Below are 24393 nucleotides of genomic sequence, written 5' to 3' on the forward strand. Positions count from 1 at the left end.
ACAAACGTCGATTGAACATGTTCAGTCGGGTGAAAACAAACACACTGATCCAACAGACTGTGACAGACGTGTTTGTTGGCGTTTGTCTGTGTGGTGTGAATTGGCCTTCAAATGGATCGTTAGCCCAAATATGAAAATTAGCCCTATGATTTGCTCACCCTCAAGTCATCCTAGGTGTATATGACATTCTTCTTTCAGACGTTATATAAAAAAGTCCTGGCTAATCCAAGCTTTATAATGGCAGGGATTGTTGCTCTGTTTTTGAAGTCCCTAAAAAATGCATCTGTCCGTCTTTAAACTTTATAAAGTACGTTTTTCTTACACAAACGCATCGATTCGCTTAAGAAGGCCTATATTAACCCCCCAGAGCCGTTGGAGCACGTTATTTGACGGACAGATTCATTTTTTTATGGACTTTAGAAAGTCTGAAAAAAGAATGTCATATACACCTAGGATGACTTGAGGGTGAGTAAATCATGGGCTAATTTTCATTTTAGCCCAGCATGTGCACCCTGACTGGTCTGCAGCTATGCAGCCCCATACGCATCAAACTGCGATGCACACTGTAGTCTGACACCTTTCAATCAGAACCAGCATTAATGTGAGCAATTTGAGCTACAGTAGCTCGTCTGTTTGATCGGACCACACGGGCCAGCTTTCGCTCCCCACATGCATCAATGAGCCTTGGCCGCCCATGACTCTCTTGCCGGTTCACCACTGTTCCTTCCTTGGACCACTTTTGATAGATACTGACCACTGCAGACCGGGAACACCCCACAAGAGCTGCAGTTTTGGAGATGCCCAGACCCAGTTGTCTAGCCATCACAATGTGGCCCTTGTCAAACTCGCTCAAATCCTTACCCTTGCCCATTTTTCCTGCTTCTAACACATCAACTTTGAGGACAAAATGTTCACTTGCTGCCTAATATACACTCTCAGAAAAAAATGGTTCATTGCTGTCACTGGGGTGGTACCCTAAGGTACAAAAGTGAAATGGTACATATAATTCGCTTTTGTACCTTAGAGTACTGCCCCAGTGACAGCGCTGTTTTTTTCTGACAGTGTATCCCACCCACTAACAGGTGCCATGAAGAAGAGATAACTGTTATTCACTTCACCTGTTATGTGAGATTATATTATATATGCGTATTATACATGCATTCAGTGCTAGAGGGGTGTGTGGTTTTGTAACATCAGTAGTTTTGTTTTCTTTCAGTCTTAAGCTGATCATTTGTAGATTTGTCATCATGTAATTGTTAGCTGATTATGCATACTTTTTTTATCACGCAAGCTATGGCTTGATCATCATTTAGTAGTTAGCCAATCATCAGTAGTTTTGTCATCATTTAGGGCGTTTTCACACCTGAAAGTCCGCACCAAGGTCCGAACCGAAGTTCATGTTTTGATGCATTTTATACATTCGGTTAGTTTTGGTTTGGTTTCACATTGCAATTATGCAAGCGCACAAAATAACTTTACATGACACACTTGTGTCCACTCGTCATCATCTATGTGGGCTGCATCTGGACATTGATTGGTTTGTAAATTGACGTGCATCTGACGTCAGCGTCTTTGACAAGAATGAATTAACGGCCGCATATCATTGCCACTATTGAACAGTGCGCATTGCTTGACTATTTTCTTTTCGTTACGTTTAAAAGTGGACATTTCAAGCTTTATATACACATATTTCTCATGTTTGTGAGACAAGTAGCCTGCTGAGTTTCGGTTTATTTGAGACGCGCTCCAGTTCATGTGCAAAGCATGTGATCGCTCCCGCGATTATTGTCTGCTATAGATTATTTGCTTCTTATTTATTCAATTTCAGGCAATTATCTGATGAAACGTTGATTAAAATTAAGATACAATTTATACAAAACGAAATTCACATTAAAGAAAGGCTTTCTAAGCAAAATCATACAAAATTTCTTTCAAAATCATTTCTGACCTTCTGTCTTTTGACAGATTGCGCATCTTTTCACTTTTCATAATCAAAGTAGCCTCGATGAAATTTCAAAATAACATTATAACATAAAAAATAAACAGGAACTTCCTGTAAATGGTCTGAAAGTACGAACCATACAGAAAATGCTTTCACACTAGAAACGAACCGAACCGAACCGTTGTTCAGTTTGAGACTACCTCTTTTCGTCGGACCAAATTTCGTCTGTTTGGTCCGGACCGTGGTACGGGGGAGGTTTCACACCTGTAATTTTAATTCGGACCAAACTGAAAAGTCCAAAAATCCAGACCAAACAAGGTAGGTGTGAAAGCGCCCTTAGAGACTCCCTGTGATAAATCAAGCTTTTAATGTTGTTTGTATGTCTTTTTGTAATTAACTTAACATATTTATTTTTGTTAGCTGATCATCAGCACTGTAGTTTAGTCATTATTCAGTTGTTAATCATCCATAGTTTTGTCATCATTCAGTAGATAGTTGATTATACTGTATGTGCTTTCATTATCAGTTTAGTAGTTTATCTGATCATCAATACTGTTCTCATTTTCTACATCGCTGATCATCTGTACTTTATTATTTAGTAGTTAACTAATAATTTCTAGTTTTGTCATGTGGTTGGCAGTTACTGATTTTTTTCTAGTCCACCCCCCCAACAGTTATTGACATTATCTCTGGTTCAGTTGTACTGTGTATTTCACTGTTATTGCATACAATGAAATGTTAGTGTTTATATGGCTATAAACATTGGAAAGTACTCTGTCCGTTAATATACATAATTTTCTTTTTTTTTCTCTATGCCCCCCACTTCAAAGACTCACACACAAAGAGTTTTTGGTCTGTCATGCACAAATATATAATGCATTTATATATGTACTCCGTGTAGGAAATACAAGAAGAAAACTCTGGTATAAAAACACATGCACCCACAGACAGACCCTACAGATTACCCACTAACAGATGTTAAAAATTACGCACATATGGTTATCTTTTACCAGGGGTATTTGCATAAGGTCTGTTGGCCCTTTTCTGAGCAAGTTCTCTTTGTACTTTTTTGGTCATGTTTTCCTTCACTTCGATGAAATGAGAAGACCGCGGAGAGGAAATATGAATGGAGTATTCGGGGACAAGTTTTACATGACTAGAGACTCAAAATCAGACAAACAAAAACAATTTGTGTTTAATGCAGGTGTGTGTCAGATGGAGTTTTTGCGCTGTGCTTGTGTGTTTGAGTATAGAGGTCTGCAGTACTTTGCTGCCTTTTCTCTTCATTAGTCATTCGATTTAAATCCTTTCAACTGGTTTGAGGCATTCCGGCTTTATACAGAGACGCCACGATCCAATCTCGCAACAACAAACACGGGAACACACAGCAGGGGAGATGCTGAAACAATGACTTCACTGTGTGTGTCCCAGTATCAGACGTGGGAAGGAACGGAGAAGGGGGGGATCGCGGGAAGGAAGAGCCTGGAAAATCAACTGGAGAAATGGAAATGGGGGATTGGCAGGGGTTGGAGGAGATCGAGCAGGGTAGAGATGAAGAGTGATGTTCCAACAATCCATGTCTGCAGTTACATAACGTCTGAACCTTAAAATATAATGTCTCTTCTTGTCTTTAGCTTGTCTTATTCCTTTCATGTCTCATTTAGTATTGTTCTCTTTTTGTCTCCTCTCAGCCTTGTCTTGTGCATCTTCTCTTATTTTCCTATATTTGCTCCTCTCCTCTCCTGACTATTCTTGTCGTGTCTTGTCTTCTTCCAGTCTCATATCCTCTCATTTTCTGCTCTTTTTCTCATCAAGTCTTCTTTTTTTCCCCTCTTTCTCTTGTTTTGTCTACTCTCTCTCTCTCTTCCTGTCCCTTCTATTCCCGTTTTATCACTTCTCATTCTCTTCTTGTCGTGTGTACCGTCTCTTTTCATCTCAAATCCTCTCACTCACTTGTATCTTCTTGTCTCCTTTTAGTCTATTCTCTTGCCTTTTCTCTTCTCGTCTTGTTGCTTTTCTACCAGTTGCCAGTCTCATTTCCCCTCATTCTCATTCTCCTTTCTTCTCTGCTCATTCTCCTCTCATATTGTTTTACCTCAGTTCCTCTTCTCTCCTCATCTCTTTATTTCTCCTCTTAGTTTCTTGTTTGACCCTATCTCTGGGGTCCTTCATAGTCGTTTTTTTCTTCCAGCCTCTTTTGCTTTTCTTTGCTTCTTTTCTCCTCTCATTCTCTTCTTGTCTTGTCCCATCTTGTCTCGTCTCTTATCATCTCAATTCCTTTCACTCACTTGTCTTTTTTTCTTATCTCTTCTTAGTCTGTTCTCTTCTTGTCGTCTTGCTTTTCCTCCAGTTTCTTCAGGTTAAGAAGTAGCCTGTTCTCTTATTGTCATCTTGCTTTTCTTCCAGTTTCCAGTCTGATCTCCTCTCGTCCTCTTCTCCACATGTTCTTCTCTTGTGTCCTCTGTCTCTTCTTGACCTTTTTGTCTCCTTATCTTGTCTCTGCTCATTGGCTCTTTTCCTCTCTCATTGTCGTCTTGTCTTTTTTCCATGCTTCTCTTCTCTTCAGTTCTCTTCTCTCATTATCGTCTTGTCTTTTCACTCATCATCTCAATTCCTCTCACCTTTATTTTTTCTTGTGTCCTAGTTTTTTGTCTCTTCTATTCTCACCTTGTCGCTTTTCTTCCAGAATCAACTCTCGTTTTCTTCTCCTTTCTTCTCATGTCAGTTTCTCTCATTATCGTCTCATCTTGTCTCCTCTCGTCTTCCTCTCATTCCCTGTTAATTTTTCATCTTGTCCACTTGTTCTTGTCTCACCAAGTCCCTTTTCATTTCTTCCCTCCTCATCTTGTCTCTTCTCTTCAAGTCTCATCCCACTTCTCTTCTTGTTTTCATTTCTTCCCTCCTCATCTTGTCTCTTCTCTTCAAGTCTCATCCCACTTCTCTTCTTGTTTTCTTCTTGTCTTGTCTCTTCTCGTATTTTCACTTCTTGCCTTTTCTCTTCCTGTTTACTACATAGTGTCAAAACTATTTATTAGATAACTACAGAATGATAACAACGAGAGACGAACAGTTCACAATACTCTCATCTCTTCTAAATCAGACATTTTGCTGTCAAATGCATATGACCCCACTGATTCAGTTTCTGCGCTTGAGGGAAAACTGGGTTATATGTACATTTTAGATGTGACTGTGGTGTAGTCTACAGTACTGGAAAAAAATGTCTTGTCTATGGCAGTATTGATCAGCTATCAATGTCTCTCTTATGGTTTTGTCTATTGTTAGGTGAGTTTCTGGGTGGTGAGGGAGATTCTTCATGCTCAAACTCTGAAGATCAGAGCAGAAGTGTTGAGCCTCTATATCAGAACAGCAAAGGTAAAAACTCTCAATACAGCACATGTGTGCTTCTACTTAAGTGATTGTATTTATACGTGTAGTTAACCTTCTTTCTCTCTTCCTGCAGAAACTGTGTGACATGAATAATCTCCATGCAGTGATGGCGGTAGTATCTGCTTTACAAAGCGCCCCCATCTTCAGGCTCTCCAAGACCTGGGCTGTGAGTTACACTCCATATTACATATTTTATTATTACTTGCTAAATTATATGGTAACACTTAAAGGCTTTACGTATAATACATTTGTTCATAATCTATGTTATAATGCATTAAATATTTTCATAAATAAAATAAAAATGCATTATAATATTTGCAGATTCCTTGTTACATCTAAAATTGGTTGTTTGTTATGTTTTAATGAATTATACTTTTTTATGAATTATAATTTTAATGAATTGTGTGTAACAATGAATAGATAAGTATTATAATGTATTATAACTGTGGTTACAATTATTCATGATTTCATACAATGCATTTTAAGGTGCATTACATAGCATGATACATGCTAAAAAATATAAAGGCTTTAAGTAAAGTGTTACCAACTTATCTTAATTATTTAAAAATGATCAGCTTTTTTTAAAGACATTTTTTTCTCCCCTTAAAATTATCTTGTTACATCAAAAATGTCTTGCATCAAGACTTTTTTTAATAATAGTAATATTAATAATAATTATTATTATTATTTATTTTTTCAAAGCATCCTGGGTCTGTTTTTGGGTCAGTTGGGTTCTTGCTTCCTTCGTTATCATTCTGTCCAACCCAGCTGCTGCGTGTGCAGATTTCTTTCGATTTCTTTCGAGTTTTCGTGTGTGTTTACAGGTTGTGAAAATATCCAGGCCTCCAACACACTCTCAGTTAGTTATTGATGAGTGCTGGAGACTGCTAACAGATGAATCACTGCAAAACCTTGAGCTGTTGCTTTCCAATACTCAGATTGATGAACAACAAGAAACTCTGTTTAGTTTTCCTCCTTTTTAGTCTTTACTGGAATTCAACCATTCATTTCAATTCCCAAAACACAACACCGTCCATTTGAACACACTCAATAGTAGTAGTGATTTATCTATGCCCCTATAATTTATTAAAATAGCATAACATGTTGAGTGTTTGAGTGAATATTCTCTAAGAAGGGAAACGTTGATGTTAACTATATTCGTATGAACGAAATGCTTCGGTTTCTTTAAAGATCAGAAGCCTGTGCTAATGTTAAAGCTAATACTGAGTTTTCCAAAACAATTGTCTGTTTCTACTATAAAATGGGCCAACTATCTATAAAACGGACACCTGTTCCTTGGGTTTTTATAGCTTTACAGTGTGTTTGCTCACAAATCAATCTGTAGATGAGCATCTGTGCTGCACTTGGGTTGCTAACATTCATTGACATAGTTAGCATAGTTTTCATTAGCATGTTTTCTTTAGAAAATCCCATAACTTCTAAATGTAAATGCCCACATGTGTAAATGTTACATTTGGATGTATAGGAATCTGCTTGTTTTCATAGCTGGCAGAAATTGGACATTTGTTAAATATGTTGCTTATTTATGAGACTGACCTTTACGACTGCCTTTTATTGTTGCTACTGTAAAACTATAACACTTAAATTAAAGTTTGTCATTTATTTGATATTTAAAGGGATAGTTCACCCAAAAATTTGGTTTGCTTTCTGCCATTATAAAGCTTGGATTAGCAAGGTCATTTTTTAATATAACTCTGATTGTATTCTTCTGAAAGAAGAATGTCATATACAACTAGGATGGCTTGAGGGTGAGTAAATCATGGGGTAATTTCCATTTTTGGGTGAACTATCCCTTTAACTTGTTAGCCCGCACCGATGCATGGGTGGACCCGGGGTGGGCGTGTTTGTACTTTTGTTTTATAAAAAATATTCAATCAACTATCACAAGCTAAAACACTCAATATTCATGTTCTGAACTTGATTTGCAATAAATACACCAGAGAGGAAAGTGTTAAATGAAATGCTGAAGGACCATGAACAAATTAAACGCAGTACTCCTCTTTCATCTCATATTGTTCAGATCAGATCGGACGAAGCCCAGAAACACCAGCATACATTTCAATGTAAAGGTCCACTCTTCAAAATGCAACACTTAAAAAAAAAAAAAAAAATCCAAAACAACGAAAAAATAGGGAAAAAATCCTTCTTTGTTTGCATGAGCATTTTGAGTTAGAGTAATCAATTATGTCCATTTTCGGTTCTAATCAGTATTCTGACGATCTCCCCTGCAGTTTAGAGTCTTCCGCTGAATATGAGCCCTCCCTTGTCTTTCTCATTTAGTCACAGGCGTTTGGGTGACTCAATATATCCAGGAAGTGCATTAAAGGCTTGGCGAGGTGTCAATCATCATAGATATCCATAATAAAGGCTAAATGTCTCGTCCGCGCTGCTGGCCAATGGAGGTCGACTTCCGACTTTCATGGTGCTTGCACTTCTTAAATAACCATAACTTGCTAAATTTTCTACCGATTTTCAAACTGTTTGGTTTGTTATAAACGTCAGAGATTTAGTTATGACACTGCATTCTTATGAAAAATTATTCATAATTTGTTCAAGCATCCATAATTATAGCCACGTTAATAACGTCTGTAAGAAACCAAACCATTTGTAAATCCGTCAAGATTTCAGTGAGATAAGAGTATTTGTGTTCATGCAGAGCACTCGCCTTACATCAGGTACCTCAGAGCCCTGCCTGTGACAAGATGGCCGCCGGTGATGACGTTAGAGACTCCGCCGTAAGACATCTAGCCTTTATTATGGATATCTATGTCAATCATAGCACCCATGGTTTTCGTTGGATAAAGCCAGTCAATGCCTAGCCAATGCCCTTCCCAGCAATGTTTTGATGGATGGACGTAGTAACCAATCAAAAGGCGTCATCTTGCACAATTTTATGTAAGCAGTATTGGTGAATACTACTCGTGCTTATGTTTCCATTCACACCGGCGCACGTCTGTCAGTTTACGCACACACTAACACTTCTTATCATCTAAATTAGTTTTTTTACACTTTGTAAATTCTGTAAATAGTTGCTTTAGTTTTTCAATAGCTGTATATCCATTGTAATTAGCAGTTTATTGCAGTTTATTTAATGTTCGGAAATAAATGGCCTTTTTGAAAGGACGCCTAGACTTTTCTTGACATAAAAGCTTACAGAAGCTACATTTTGGAGAGGATCATCCAAATTTGAATCAAAACATGATCAGACATTCAGTTTTATATTTAGGTTATTTTCAGGCCTTTAACATTAAAGTGAATTTAAATTTAAAAAAAATGTGAATCACTTACATAGTCACTAACATGTATATTCTACCTTGTTTTACTCTGTTCCTATACTACTTTGAGTTATTACTACTCTTGGGTAACAAAATTTCAAATGTCTAGTTTAAAATAACACGTGTCCTAACTACACGCGACGCCATAAGATTCCAGCGACAAGCAACTTGTCTGTCCACACCAGACGCACGAGGTGCGACAAATCAGAACAGCATGTGGGCAGACTCTCGCGGCACGGCACCAGAGAGGTGAATTATCCATTGTTGCTTTTAGTACGACTAAGTTACGTTACAAAGCTGGGAGCACTAAATGATATTCAAAGTCACATTACACGTTTTTAACACTAAATAAAGCACATAAACATTACCTGAGGTTATGTTTTGTGTTGTTGTTCCAGCTGCGACGTCGCTGAAATAGAAAGCGTTTCTAAAATAGATTCATAGTGTGTCGCCGTCACGGCTGGTTAGGACAAAAACTCTAATTAACATGGAAAAGATACCTTTTACCGCGTGTCGCGGCGCGTGTAGTTAGGACACGGTGTAAGACCAGATTTATGAATATATAGACCATAGGGTTTAAGAGCTGCAGACATTTTTATTTGGGTATGTCGTTTTCAGAAAATTCTCAAAAATAGGGGGGCAAGTTAAGAGGTTAAATAGTACTGTTGTGCCTGGGCCAGTAAGAAACCACCACCTGGAACACCCTAGCAACCTCATAGAATGCACTAAAGCCATTCAGAAGATGTTACAAACCGCATAGTAATGCCCTGGCAGCCACCAAGAACACTCTTGCAAAACATGCAATTCTGAACATTTTAGAAGCCACATAACAATGCCTCGGCTACCAACAACATCCTTGCACTGTGGTGGTAACTTTTGCATGTGCAAGCAGTATTTATTGGTATTTTGAGGAGAACTATGGTTACCGTGGGATCAGGCTATCCAACAGCTCTATGTATCTGTCTCTCCTTTGGAAATATTTCTTGTCTTCAGTCACAGCCAGCATCCTCCTCTTCAATCCTGTCTCTAGTGTAACATTTTCAGGTTTTTATATAACTGGAATATTCCTCTCCCCCACTTTTTCTGTCAGACCGGTTTTCCATGACTTCTCAGAATAGCTTTCTTCAGACATGGCCTCCTGTCGTGAGCTCCAAAAGTTTCAACATACTTCTGTTTGGCAATTTTTGTGAATTAATAAAACCATTTTTCATTATAAATTGCATTATCCAGCATGATTCGAGAATGATCCAAAGAACATCTTGTGCTTCAGTGGTAAAACGGAAATTTGTACACATGAATTTATGTGATCAATAGCCAGGTTTTTTGGGGGGGGGTTTGTTAAAAGGTTTAGAGTTTTATATTGTTTACCAATGCAGCTGATGGAAATGATGATTTCCGATAAAATTTTGCAAGTGTCGACACAATATTTGTTTGTTCTTTTCTCTTTCTTTTTTTTTTATTTATTTTTTTTCAGTTCCTCAAATGTTGTGAAAATGCAAGTTTGGAAACAAAATAAGTATTGATAAATACTTTATTTGCTTGAACGCAAATAAATGTTGTGTCTGTATGTTGCTCCCATTAAAGTACTGTCATTTTAACACTTCACTTTCCCTCTGTACAGATGAAAACCTTATCGAAATTATCGGCAATGCAATGCAGACAAGTAATTTGGTCATTTTGTAAAGAAAAACTACGCGCCTGTGCACATACGGTACTCAAACGTGCTTGCTTATAGACTAAACACGTAATGCTTACATGCATGCCGTCATCGTTCTCACAGATTCATGTTTTTTTTTTACGTTTAAGTTTACACAAAGATGTTAACGTATCGTTTCAAAACTATTTCAAAACCTGTTTTGGGGTTTGCTTTCTCTAGCCCCTGGGCACTGTTGCCGTGCGGATGAATGGCCGGAACGCATTGAGAGTTTTCTTTTTTTGGTTGAAAATGGTGTCGTGTAAGTGGTCCCAAAGTAAATAAATAATGATTATTTACAACGGAAATTAATCAATCAAAAACGTACTTTAGTTGGACAATAACTTTTTTCTAGAGCTGATGTACAGCCAAAACAATCTCTCTTCCATTAAGTTCCTATTATCACTGTAAAGCTGCTTTGAAACAATCTATATTGTGAAAAGCTGATAGCTGACTTGACTTGACTTGGGGTTTGTTAAATCTAATCTGAGTTCATATAGAGGGCAGATTTCTTTTGTGATACTTTTCTTTTGTCATTTATTCACACCATTTTACTGTTTAGGGGCAAATTGGATAGAAACCGACTGTAGACAGGACATTTTGCAATCTTTCACTTTGTCAATAACAGAACAGGGCAAGGAAGGAGTGAATAAAAACTTGACTAAGAATAGTGCATAATCTGAAATATTTATAATTAATTTCATGGCATAATGTTATCATGTATAATGTTTTAAATTTACAAGTTTAAATTAGATTTTGAATCCCATATCTTCAGTGTGATGAATTTTTGGTCTGCTCATTCAAACTTACAGTATAAAATGATTAAATGAATTTAATTACAGTATAAATTAATGAATTAATAATAAATTAAGACATTTAGGCTATGTTCAAATATATATATTTTTTTGTGCATATTTCCAGAACAACAACAAAAAACGCATGACTTTTTTTTTTTTTTTTTTTCAAAATCTGATTCAAACTAAATTTGGATGTGCTTTCCAATCAGATTTTTAGAGATGCGCCTGGACAGTCTGCACTGTCTGGCTGCTCAAAACGGATTTCAAATGGTCTTTGTGTCACACACCGATAATGTCAAAACCAGTGACTGAAATGCCGGAGGAATTCATGCAGTATTCAAACGGTACGGTGACTAGTCTCCTCTGTCATCAATTAATTGTTTTTGTGAGACAGAGGAATTCTGCACTGCGACTCGATAGGGTGCTTATTTGGAGAGTGAGATGATGCACCCTCATTTTTTCCTGCATCTGTTTTAAAAGCCTTAGTCCCATCACAAACTTCCTGCAAAGAGGTTTTGCTATTCTTCTGGGGACATTTGCAGTAGCTTCATCCTCACACGGACCTGCAGAAGGGTTTTTTGAGAGTGTTTGCGTGAGAGGTCACATCAGGTAGCTCTTAATTTGGTTAAGTTTGTTTGAATTTCCTGTGCAGGACTCTGGATTTAATTTCTGCGATATCAAATTTTCCTTTGTTTATAGAGCTCTTATTTAATCATATCTCCCTTTTCTGTCTTTGTTTCCCATGCTTTTGTTTTTGCAAAGAACATTACAAAACACTAAACATTAGTTTTCGTTTATTTTTTTCCCCTTTTGTTTTGGTTAGGTGGAGATATTTTACACCCTTCCCGACATTTACGTTTGCTCTGCCAAGTGGTTGATGAATGGAAAACAAAAAAACATGTTAACTGTGAATGATTATGATAGATGATGAGCACAGATACTAAACATTGGCGCTCTTGTGATTTGTTGTTAGAGACTGGATAGTTTTGAGTTCATTTAGATGATTTACTAAAGGTTTGCATGTCTAGAAACGCACACAGACTTGATAAAACACACAAACAGATTATTCCTTTGAAATATACATTGTTCAAGCTAGAAAGGTAGTCCTAGACCTGTAAAAGAACATGTTTATTGTTTTTGTCACAAGTGTGATCTCTCTTTCTTGCTCTCTTCCCCACAGCTTTTAAGTCGGAAGGACAAGGCCACGTTTGAGAGGCTGGAGTATCTTATGTCTAAAGAAGACAACTATAAACGCTTGAGAGATTATATCAGCAGCCAGAGCATGACGTCCTGCATCCCGTATCTGGGTATTTTTTTCTTTGCTCTCTCTTTTGAACACACACAAACATAACCTTGTGGGGAGGTTCTTTTCCAATCTGTTGTCCGTAATAATATAATGCAATTATAAATACAACTTCACACACACCTCATGTCTTGCAGACATTTTGAAATTTTTTATTAAATGATCCCATTTAAAACCATTTATTCTTGTTTAATTAGTCTCAAAGGTTTAGGGATGCCTAGCGGACGATTTGTACTAAACAACCGGGTTGAAAATTCGAGCGTGTTTTATTGTTTGTGTGATTATTATTTCTGTGCTGTCAAAATTGATACGTTGACATACAATTAATTAAATGTGTAATTAATTTTTCTTAATTGTGCAAAATGATTGACAGGCAGAGAAAACATTAGGCTCCATTTCAAAAAATAGTTTTATTGCAGTTTTGAAGAAGAGAAAAGCGTGAGTGAGACAAGTAAAGGGTGCAAGAAATTAACAGAACTCGATAATAACATTTTTACTTAAGGAAGTGAATATAAGTTAAAGCAATAAAAAAAAAAGTGTGTGCATCTATATATGCAGTGGTGGACGAAACACAAATATCAAGTACAGATGCTCTATTAAAATATTTTGCAACTTACTCCATTTGCAACTTACATTTTGTGCCATCGGCCGCACATGCACTCAGACTCCGAGGATATCCCAGTTATTGGCTCATTTTGATTCAAACTTGTGAATTCAGTTAACTGGAAACTCGATCTAAACAGATCAATTCGCAAATTACTAGTTTGGTGCAACTTTATATACACACACACGCTTTGTTGCAAAAATCGCACATTACTAGAATAAGTCTTGTAGCATTTTAGGTAACACTATTTTACATTGTTCTTGTTACATATCTTGTTACATGTACTTACCATAGTAATAAAAGTAAATTATACAACAAACCCTAATGCTACCCTAACTCTATAGTGAGTACATGTTGTTAATTAATATTACTCAGTACTTCAACATATAATTACACTGTAACAAGGTCACCGTAAAATAAAGTGTAACCGCACTTCATTTTACAGTCCTGCTCCATATGTACATACTGTGTACTTATTATAGCAATTACAATAATATTCAAGGAATGCAAAGGAATGCAGGAGAACACAGGAAAGCAATATATAAAGCTAAGATATAACACGGTAACTAAATGACCAGCGGGCGAATGTAATCCAATCAGAAACCATAGAAATATTACAATTTAAAAATGCTTTCTATTTTAATGTTTTAAAATGTTATTTACTGCTGTGATGCAAAGCTGAATTTTCAGTCACATGATCCTTCAGAATTATGAGTTGCTGCTCAAGAAACATTTCTTATCAATGTTTAAAATAAAAAGTTATCATTATATTATTTAATATTTATGCTAAATTAAAAAGTTTGCAGCAGCATGCTGTCTTTGTAGAGTAAAGATGCTTTAGTGGAAATTTCATCCCTACAAGGTTATCAAAACATGTTCACTCATGCACTTACACGCTCCATTACATGCATTTCTGTTGCTCAGTGCCATACTTATAATGCTCTTATATAAGACTGGCATCATTATTAGCAGTTATGCCCTGTATCTACGTGTTGGAGTTACATCATCATCTGAACTCTGTCCTGCTTTATTCAGATAGGCAATGGGAGACGCTGCTGAGCCATTAGCTACACATGCATCAGTTAAAGCTAAAACCTTTTCCCCATTTTGCAGTGTTTTTCTTTTACTTGTCTTCTTTTTTTTTTTTTTTTACTGGCAGCACAAACTGTGTCTTGAGCGAATTGGAAAACATTTCATTTGAGTGACCTGAAAAATGTGTGTTTGGGCTCTTTACTTGACTTTCATCAAATTCTTCTCAGACAAGTGTTATTTCTTTTATCTTTTTGGCACAGTTCTCATTGCTATGCTTCATTATGAGACCGTATAAGTGAGGAAAGAGTAAATCAGAGCTGGTGTGCTGTCATAGTGTGAGAGATATTCACAAAGTATGATCGCTCTGTCCTTTGCTCTGCCTCTCTCCAATGTGTTGATATTCAACTGACTTGTGACCGAAAGGAAGGGTGAAAAAAATATGCTCTGTAGTTCTCTTAGGCTGCGTTCCCTCGGGTAGTGTTCATGGATTGACAACTGTGTTTACCATCTTAGTTGTGACTCTAAGTGTTCTGTTCATACAGAAGCTTACAGGAGCTGATTGAATACTGCCTGGGTACTAGTTACTTTAACTCTACCCGCCACCGTTGCCAGCCACCGGCAGGGTTTTTGATAGTCTTCACAAAAATATAATGGGCCATAGAATATTTTGTTGTATGAATATCTGAGCATGCAATATATCAAAAGAAAGAGCAGACCCTCTGCTTTTAAAGGGGCTATATGCGTTTTTCTGAAATCTAAACTCGCGACTGACACCTGTGGCCAAAAAACAGAACTGCTCTCATTTTCTGCTCGCTCTCGCAGCGGTGGTGACGTCACATCCGCAGACAGCGCGGGAAAAGACGACCCGCCAGAAAATAGGAAAAATAGGATACAGGCTTATAGGTGCACCCACTGTGAGCTGACAACGTGTCAGTATGCTCATCAGGAGATGTTTGAGTCATAAATGGTAAAATAAAAAGGCTATTGTTACGTTTATTTTGGGGAAAAAGTTACATATAGCCCCTTTAAACAACAACAACAAAACGTTTTATTCTAGCTTCATGCATTCCTTTTTTATCAACACTTATATATGGGTAGGTTTCATAAAAAAGCAATATTTTGAACAAAAAGCTGAGAAAATCACGTTTTTGTCAAAGACTACATCCAGATCAGATTGAGAAAGATGATCAAACACAGATGGAGTAGAGAGTCCATCAACACCCCTAATACTTGCACAGTCCTATAGCTCGTTCTGGGTCGACATTTCATTCAGTAACATTAGGCAGTTTTGCACATATGCATCTGCTTATATAGAATCGCTTGGTTCTTTGCGTCTTCCTCGTCTGTGTTTTGATCAGGAGATTCTGTGCTCATTAAGAAGATGCGTAATAGCGACCCCTAGCGTATAACAGTGGAAACACAGAAAATTCTGTGTTTGGCAGGGAAGCGTTTTCTCACAAATAACGGAAAATTCTGTGTTTGGCGGGGAAAGAGTTAAAGGGATAGTTCACCCAAAAATGGTCATTTAATTTCTCAACCTCATGTCTTTCCAAACCCATAAGACTTTCATTCATCTTCGGAACACAAATTAAGATATTTTTAATGAAATCTGAGAGATTTTCGGTCCCTCCATTCCATTGACAGCTACGCAACAACCACTTTGAATCAAAAAGTTCATAAAGAAATCGTAAAAACTAATCCATAGGAATTGAGAGGTTTAGTACATGATCGCTGAATAGAAAAGATTTAATTTAGGGCACTCAATTCCTATGGATTAAGACCTATACATGTCTACATTAATAAAATAATAACATTCAATATGAATACCATGGTGCAATTAGTGCTACTACAGTAAATCCATGGTAAATGGTGATTTATAGATTGAAAAGCCTTCTGACTTTATCGTTGCACACAGTGTTTCTCCTGTTTTTAGCCCAGTTTTGTCTGGCTTTAAACTAGTTTAAATCAGAGATACATTTGTGTTCTTTGCTGAATTCAAGCACTTCTCGCTGAATCTCACAGCGCTGTTTAGTGGTCGCAGGACCGAGATAGAGAGAGCCGCTTTTGCAAAATAATCATTATATCAAACATTTATTGAACTCTTTTTATCGCTTAACGAGGAAAATTATATCGTGATAATTATCGTTGTCGTTTTATCGTCCCGCCCTATTTATAAATCTCTCGTTATGCTATCTTATTGGCAAATATTGGATTCAATCTTTTCTCAACTTGTTTCTTTCAAGTAGGACAGGTCTTGTATTTCTTTTTGGAACTGATTGATCATAGTCTTCATTGAACTGAGTTTATGCGCCTCAGTTGTTTTTTGTTTGTTTAAGCTTTTAAGCTTAAGTGGACTTTTTTCACTCAAACACATAAGCCTAGATGAATGAGGCCTACGATTAATAATTTCCGAAATGAAATACAAACCCTTTGCTAATTGAAAGAAAGTTGAGAAAGTTGAAACCAATATTTGGCGATAATATAGCATAATGACAAAGAGTTTAAAATGCTGGTAATTTTTGACCGGAAACACTTTAATTAAATGACTAATTAAATTATTTAAAGGATTTATTTTTTAAGGGATAAGGGATTTTCGGTAGTCTGGATGCCAGCCGAACTTAGCCCCGCCCACAACATTTGAGGTCGGGAAGTTCGGTCTGGACTTGATCAGTTGTGGCGCAACTATGCTCGAACCAGAGCTGTTTGGACCAATCAAATTGTTAGGGCGGGCTTTATACGATGATGGACAGATGATCAACAGTAACGTAATCATCCACATCACCAGAGAGTTATTGGGTCTTGTCGAGTTCTAATCCTAAACGGAGAACTTGTTCGTATATGCGTTCACCTTTACTATTTCTCATTAAAAATGATGATTGTGTTGGTAAGTACTCTGTGTATCCTTACATTCTTTTTACAACACCGGCAAAAATCGTTTACACTTCTTCTACTTCTTCCAGCGTGCGTGCAGTTGAGTTCTGTTGACAACTGCGTCGCTCAACATACGTCACTTACTCGATTGCTCTGATTGGTTGTAGGTCTATCCAATTGAGTGCAGAGGCATTTCTTTCCTGGTTCGGTTGAAACACGCCCCATAATCATAGCCCAATGGAGCAATATCAAACTCATTCTGACTAGAATCTGAGTATGACAACGTCAGGCTAGATTTTCGGGTTTTGGGTTAATTTTTTCAAGTCAATAGGGTCCAATTTTGTTTTGGACACCAATGACTTTCATTGAATGGTCAAAACAAAACAAATCAGACACTTCTCAAAATATCTTACAAGTTCTGCTGAGGAAAGAAAGTCATACAGGTTTGGAATGATATGAGGATTAAATGATGGTAGAATTTTTGGTTTTGGGCGAACTATCCCATAACTAAACTTTAAATGAACAGAACCAGGACTGACTGACTGTGTGCTTACATGTGTGTGCCCTGGTGTGTTTGGTACAGGGCTGGAGGACTCCCTAGCTCTTTGGAAGGCTGAGAGGAAAATACTGCACTCTTGTACAACATGAGATCTAAACTGCATTAAAGAACTGCCAGTCACTCTCCTTGTAAGTTTGCTCAAAGAAAAGATAGAGGAATTTGAGGCATAAAACTGGATGATCTCTTGTGTTCTCAGACTTGGCCGCTCTACTCATCCTTTTGACCCGCTGAATGTTCTTTCACCCTGTCCATCTGTTCTGCTTACCGATTAAGTGTCTTTTCCATAGATGTTTGCAGAACCTGCCTGTCACCTGACAACAGTATAATTTAGGGGTGGGCAGTATGACAGAAATCTTGGATAACCGTGATTTTATGTTACGGTGACTGTATACTGCAGGGTAGCTGTTATTGTTCGGAACTCATCCCATAAAAGTTTCATATATTACATGATCATGTAATAATGCCTATTTTGTAAAGAAAAAATTTGTTTCCTGAATCCTATGTAGGGGATGCTGAGCTTGATTCCCATTTTGTTTGGTTTTGTTTAGCATTTTGTTTGGCTGTTTTGTTTGCTCACCCAGAACAGTGAACAGTGGAAGTGCACTAAAAACACAAAGAAGAAGCCAATGAGGTAGAAGAGTGAAAAGACTGAGGAAGGAATCAAGACTTCTTTTTGCAAGATACATATTTATATGAACTAGGGCTGTAAAGGGTCTACTTTTATTGGCGTACACTCAAAATAACAACCAAACTTGCTTTTATAAAATGAAATAAAATAAAAAAAAGGGTGCACGTTACAAAAATGAACCGAAACTCGGCGTATACTTGCCTCACAGACATGAGCAATGTCTACTTGAAATGTCTACTTTTAAATTAACCAATTCAAATTGAAAACAAATATTCTCTGATTATGTAATCTGTATGAAACGTCCATTTCTCTCGAGGTTTGGTATTTCTGTGGTATCAAGGTATAATTAATTGGTTTGCTGTGGTATCGGGCACCAAGATGTTAGCAGCAGATCCTTTAAGTCCTGTAAGTTGCGAGGTGGGGCCTCCATGGATCAGACTTGTTTGTTCAGCAAATCCCACAGATGCTCGATTTGATTGAGATCCAAGAGCTGCAGTTTTGGAGATGTGCTGACCCAGTCTTCTAGCCATCACAATTTGGCCTTTGTCAAACTCGCTCAACCTTAAACTTGCAGATTTTTCCTGCTTCTAACACATCAACTTTGAGAATAAAATGTACACTCGCTGCCTAATATATCCTACCCACTAACAGGTGTCGTGATGAAGAGATAATCAGTGTTATTCACTTCACCTGTCATAATGTTATGCCTGATCGGTGTACATATGCCATCTAATATATAATACTTGTCATATTGTAACGATTATGTTCAGTTTTGTTTAGTTCCTCGTTTATTAATTAGCTCTACACCTGTTCGTCGTGCGATTACTAACAGCAACCAAGTGTGACACATATATGTTTATTTAATAATGAATTTTTTTGCTATAAAGATTAACTTGTTTTCTTGAATTGTGAGTAGCTGACGATGGGCGTCACAGGATCTAGTGAAGGTGCTTGAATTGCAGTGGGATAGTGATTTTGTGCAGTCCCGGCGAAGTATGCCAAATCATAAGTCTTCATCTGTATCTTCCACAACCTAGCACTGGGTTGCAAGATGTGTTGTCCCATGCAAACTATGTCTAATCTTCAGAATTCTTTTAGTGAGTCTGGTGCTAAAGCTACACAGACTATGTATAGAAGCGACCCTAACTCATTGTCGGTGAATTTTCCCTTTGGTCTTTTCACTTCTGCTTTGGCAATCAGAGTCAGTGATTTGTGGTGTGTTATGAAAGCGCTCAGGTGGCGGGTGGGCTCTGAGCACGTCCAGACGGCTTCATCTCAGTCTGACTGTGAAAAACTGGCTGAAAGGCTTTTGAGAGGAAGATGAGGTAAAGGATTGGGTCAGTGTCCAAATGGTTTGTGTGTTTTGTAATAACAGGATTTCCCTACTGAAAACACTGGATCAGATTGAGGCTTCCAGATGGATGCACATAGGTGTGTGTGTGTGTGTGTGTGTGTGTGTGTGTGTGTGTGTGTGTGTGTGTGTGTGTGTGTGTGTGTGTGTGTGTGTGTGTGTGTGTGTGTGTGTGTGTGTGTGTGTGTGTGTGTGTGTGTGTGTGTGTGTGTGTGTGTGTGTGTGTGTGTGTGTGTGTGTGTGTGTGTGTGTGTGTGTGTGTGTGTGTGCTTGGACTGAGTCTGTGAGGCTTGTGAATATTCACTGATCTAAACCATTGTCTGGAGAGTGTGTGTGTGTTAGGGGTGTAATGGTACACGTATTCGTACCGAACCGTTTCGGCACAGGGCTTTCGGTTCGGTCCGCGTGTGTACCGAACGGTTCCCAATGCAATCTTTAACAGTTGGCTTGTTTTAAGCGCGGAACACACTTCAATCCTAGTTCCCACTCGAACATAATAAGTATTTAGTCCATTTTATCACGAAATTCGAACGATTAATGCCGGTTTGACGCTCTTTAATGTGAGGACTGATCACTGTATAGGCGCGTCAATTCAAGCGGCCGCGGCGCGCGCAAGTGAACGCGATCATCTCTTCCAGAAGAATAAACATGAATTAAAATCTTAAGGTACGTTGAGAATAACACTTACTGAAACGTATAATATGTCATATAATCACTCAATCAGTGTTTAAATCGCGGAAAGACGTCAGACAGCTTGTAAACAATGTCATGCAGCATCATTTACCTCAGAGTCAGAAGTCATTCAGTGTCCACAGCTGTTAATTCACTAGAGAAATCAACTCTTTCGCTAAATATATGCACTATCTATCTATCTATCTATCTATATATATATATATATATATAATACATTTTATTTGTAACGCACTTTACATTAAACAAAATCTCAAAGTGCTACAGATTTAAATAAATAAGAATAAATAAAACTGAAAAATAAAGTAACAAATTAATCAAAAGCTCTGCTAAAAAGGTGGGTTTTAAGACCACATTTAAAAACATCAACAGTCTGTGGGATCCGCAAGTTGTCAGGGAGAGCATTCCACAGACGAGGGGCTGCTGAGCAGAAGGCCCGATCTCCCATAGTACAGAGTTTGGTCGTGGGAGTTTTAAGAAGACATGTTGAAACAGACCGGAGGTTACGTGTGGATGTTTGTGTGGTGAGGAGTTCCTTTAGATAGGTGGGTGCGTCACCATGGATGCACTGATGAGTGAGGAGGGAGATCTTATATTCAATCCTAAGTGAGACAGGAAGCCAGTGGAGTGATTTGAGAATGGGGGTGATATGGTCGCATTTGCGCACCCTCATCAGGATCCTAGCAGCGCTGTTCTGAATACACTGCAGCTTCTGGAGATTTTTGCCAGGGATCCCGATAAGAAGCGCATTGCAGTAGTCCAGCCTGGAGGAGACAAAGGCGTGGACAAGCTTCTCCGCATCTGCCAGTGTTAGTAAGGGACGAAGTTTGGCAATGTTTCTGAGGTGGAAAAAGGAGGTCTTACACAGATGTTTGATGTGAGCTTCAAAAGTAAGTTGGGATTCCATTCTGACCCCCAGGTTGGTGACTGATGTGGAAAGTGGAATGTCCTGATCAGAGAAAGCAATGCTGGTGATAACGGATTTCCGGACCTGAAGTGGAGTGCCGACTAGGATTGCTTCAGTCTTGGAGCTGTTTAGCTGCAGAAAGTTTTGCTTCATCCACGCCTTTATCTCATCAAGGCAAGTGATCAAAGTGGATGGAGTGAGGTCAGCAGAGGGGGAAGAATTTGTCCTAAGGTAAAGTTGAGTGTCATCAGCATAGCAGTGAAAAGAAATCCCATGCCGGCTGATGACACGGCCAAGGGGGAGCATGTAGAGGATGAACAGGATGGGGCCGAGCACTGAGCCTTGAGGGACACCGCAGTTGACGCTGTGAGACAGGGATGTAGCTTCTCCCAACGCAACATATTCAGTTCTCCCAGTGAGATAGGATGAAAACCAGTTGTGGACAGAGTCAGAGAGCCCGATGGTGGAATGTAAGCGGTGAAGGAGGATCTTATGATCAACCGTATTGAAAGCTGCAGATAAGTCCAGGAGGATGAGAAGGGATGGGGAACCAGCATCTGCCGCCATCAAAAGGTCGTTTGTGACCCTGACCAAAGCTGTGTCCTGTGCGGAAACCAGACTGAAATTTCTCATACAGATTGTTATGTTTTAAATGGACCTGAAGCTGTGCAGCAACAACTTTTTCCAGCACCTTAGAGAGGAATGTAAGGTTGGAGATGGGTCTGTAGTTGTCAGTAATATCTGGGTCTAAAGTGGGTTTTTTAAGAAGTGGTCTGATGATAGCAGTTTTGAGTGATGAAGGAACATGGCCAGCCTGGAGGGAATGATTAATGATCTTGTTTATAAGGGGACTTAAGACACAGAGGTTAGATTTGACCACGGCTGTGGGAAAAGGATCCAGTGCACAGGTGGATGGTTTCATCTTTCTAATGATGTCCTCAACCTCGCGCTGTGTGATGATGGAGAAGCAGCAGAGATGTTGGAAAGTCCCAGGCTGTGGATCGACAGTCGGGACAGGCAGAGCGGAGGTGCTAGAAAGGTGAAAGTGGATGTTGTCTACTTTGTTCCTAAAAAAGGTCATGAACATATTGCACCTCTCTTCTGTGGCTTCTGAAAAAGAGTGAGTTTGCGGTTTGAGGATGTGATTTATAGTGGAGAAAAGTTTCTTGGAGTTTCCAGGGTTATTGTTAATGATGCAAGAGTAGAACTGCGACTGAGCATCTCTCAATGACCTTGCGTATGCCTTCTGATGTTCTCTATAAGCTAGCCTATGAACAGTGAGTCCTGAAAGCTTGAGACGCCTCTCAAGTACACGCCCAGCCGTCTTCATCTTCCAGAGTTCATCTGTGAACCAGGAGGCTGAGCGCGAGAAGGTGACCATTCTAGTTCTGACAGGGGCGTGAAGATCCAGAATGCTGCTCAGAGATTGGTTGTAGAAGTCAACCGAGTCCGTGACTGAGGAGAGATCAGCAGAGGAGAGTTGCTGGAGGTCAACAGCTAGAGTGTCTTGGTTAATATTTTTCAGGTTTCTGAAGCAAATTTGACGAGTACCATTGGTATGGGAAGAGGGGCGTGGCAGCTCCATTGAGATGGCCTGGTGGTCAGACACACCCAGATCATACACCAAGAGGTTTCTAATATGAGGAGAGTTGGAAATGACCAAGTCCAGAGTGTGCCCCCTTGAATGAGTGGGGACATCCACATGCTGTTGGAGATTGAAGCAGTCCAATAATTGCAGAAACTCATCTGTCAGATGGCAGGAGGGGGTATCAACATGAATATTAAAATCTCCTAATATTAAAATGTTGGCAGAAGTAGAGCAGAGAGTTGTAAGAAAGTCATGCATCTCAGTGATAAAAACAGAATTTGTTTTGGGAGGCCGATAAATAAGGAGTATTGTCAAAGAAAAAGGGTGTTTACATTTAAAAGCAAGGTATTCAAATGATGACACTGTGGGCAAAGGGAGAAAAGACAGCTCCAATGATTGTCTATGAATTACAGCTAAGCCACCACCACGGCCATATATATATATATTAGGGATGCATTAATTCTCAATATAATATTGAACCGTCGGTACGGCATTCCCGGTTCAATACGCGCTTGTGAATTGCGTTTTTTTTCGGTTTAGCATTGAATTAATTATTTTTCTACAAATTCCATAATTTGCCTCCATCCCAATACTGAACAACGCGACATACATTCACATCACACGTTAGTGGTAGAGTTATACTCACGGAACACTATAGATATTCACAATCAAGAAAGTTCATTATTTGCATGCGCTTTAAAGCCTTGCACGGTTTCATTCAGCTTAAACATGCGCTGAGCGCGTGCACTAAAAGCCTGTCAAACACGTGATTACTGAACTAAGTAGTCTTACTGCGCTAATACTGTCAAATACACACAAGGTTAACATAAACACAGTTGGTTATGTCTAAAGTGAAAGTAAAATCGCGTGTGACTGTATATTAGATTCACCGAGGTCTTAAATTGACAGCAGTGCAGTAGTGAACACGCTGTCCTTAAAGGGACAGTCATTATTTACTCACTCTAATATTTTTCCAAACCTGTATTCATTTCTCGATGACAGAATTTTCATTTTTGAGTGAACTATTCCTTTAATGTTAATACAACAACAAAAGACAGAGAAAATCACTCATTGCTCTTGACTGAAAAACTAATACAGTAAAGCTTTAATATGAATCAATGTATATTTTATAGCGAAGTCTATGTAGTGTTTTATTTTTACATTTATTCATTCAATTTCATACTTAAATGCTGCTGTACAGCTCTGAGCTGCCAGTGTAAATCTTTATATTTTATATTTTACAATACACTAGGAATGTGTACAAGGGTTTTTTTAAAGTAAAGTTTTAAGTTTAAGTAAGGTTTTTCAAGTCTTTTAAGTAAAATAAAGAAACAGTATTGCAATAAAAAAGTATTTTTTGTCCTTAACCTCTTGCTGTTCCTGTCGCCTAAGAATAGAATAACAAAAAATTGATGTAACAAGCCATCAGAACCGAACTGAACTGAAAAACGTGGTTAAAACCCGAGGTATGTATTGAACCGTGGACTAACTGTATTGTTGCATCCCTAATAAATATAAATATAAATATATATATATATATATATATATATATATATATATATATATATATATATATATATATATATATATATATATATATATATATATATATATATATATATTATTTAATGTATGACAGTCACTGTGTATAAATGATTATATTTCAACAACGAACTGGAGAAAAAACATAATTTTATAATTAAATTTTATTAAGGAGTTAAAGCAAAAACTGCCATATGTGAAGT

General features: G+C 38.1%; 1 protein-coding gene across 2 annotated transcripts in view; it reads left to right on the forward strand.

Moving 5' to 3' along the window:
• ralgps2 (Ral GEF with PH domain and SH3 binding motif 2) overlaps nucleotides 1-24393 on the forward strand; it is a 160034-nt gene that overhangs the window by 75258 nt on the left and 60383 nt on the right. For both annotated transcript variants that reach the window (XM_079831193.1, XM_079831194.1), the window contains exons 7-9: nucleotides 5225-5314; nucleotides 5403-5495; nucleotides 12296-12422. In XM_079831193.1, coding sequence (XP_079687319.1) covers nucleotides 5225-5314; nucleotides 5403-5495; nucleotides 12296-12422 — 310 coding nt within the window. The remainder of the gene's footprint in view (nucleotides 1-5224; nucleotides 5315-5402; nucleotides 5496-12295; nucleotides 12423-24393) is intronic.

This window comes from Gobio gobio, assembly GCF_949357685.1.
Source record: "Gobio gobio genome assembly, chromosome: 12".
NCBI classification, from domain to species: domain Eukaryota; kingdom Metazoa; phylum Chordata; class Actinopteri; order Cypriniformes; family Gobionidae; genus Gobio; species Gobio gobio.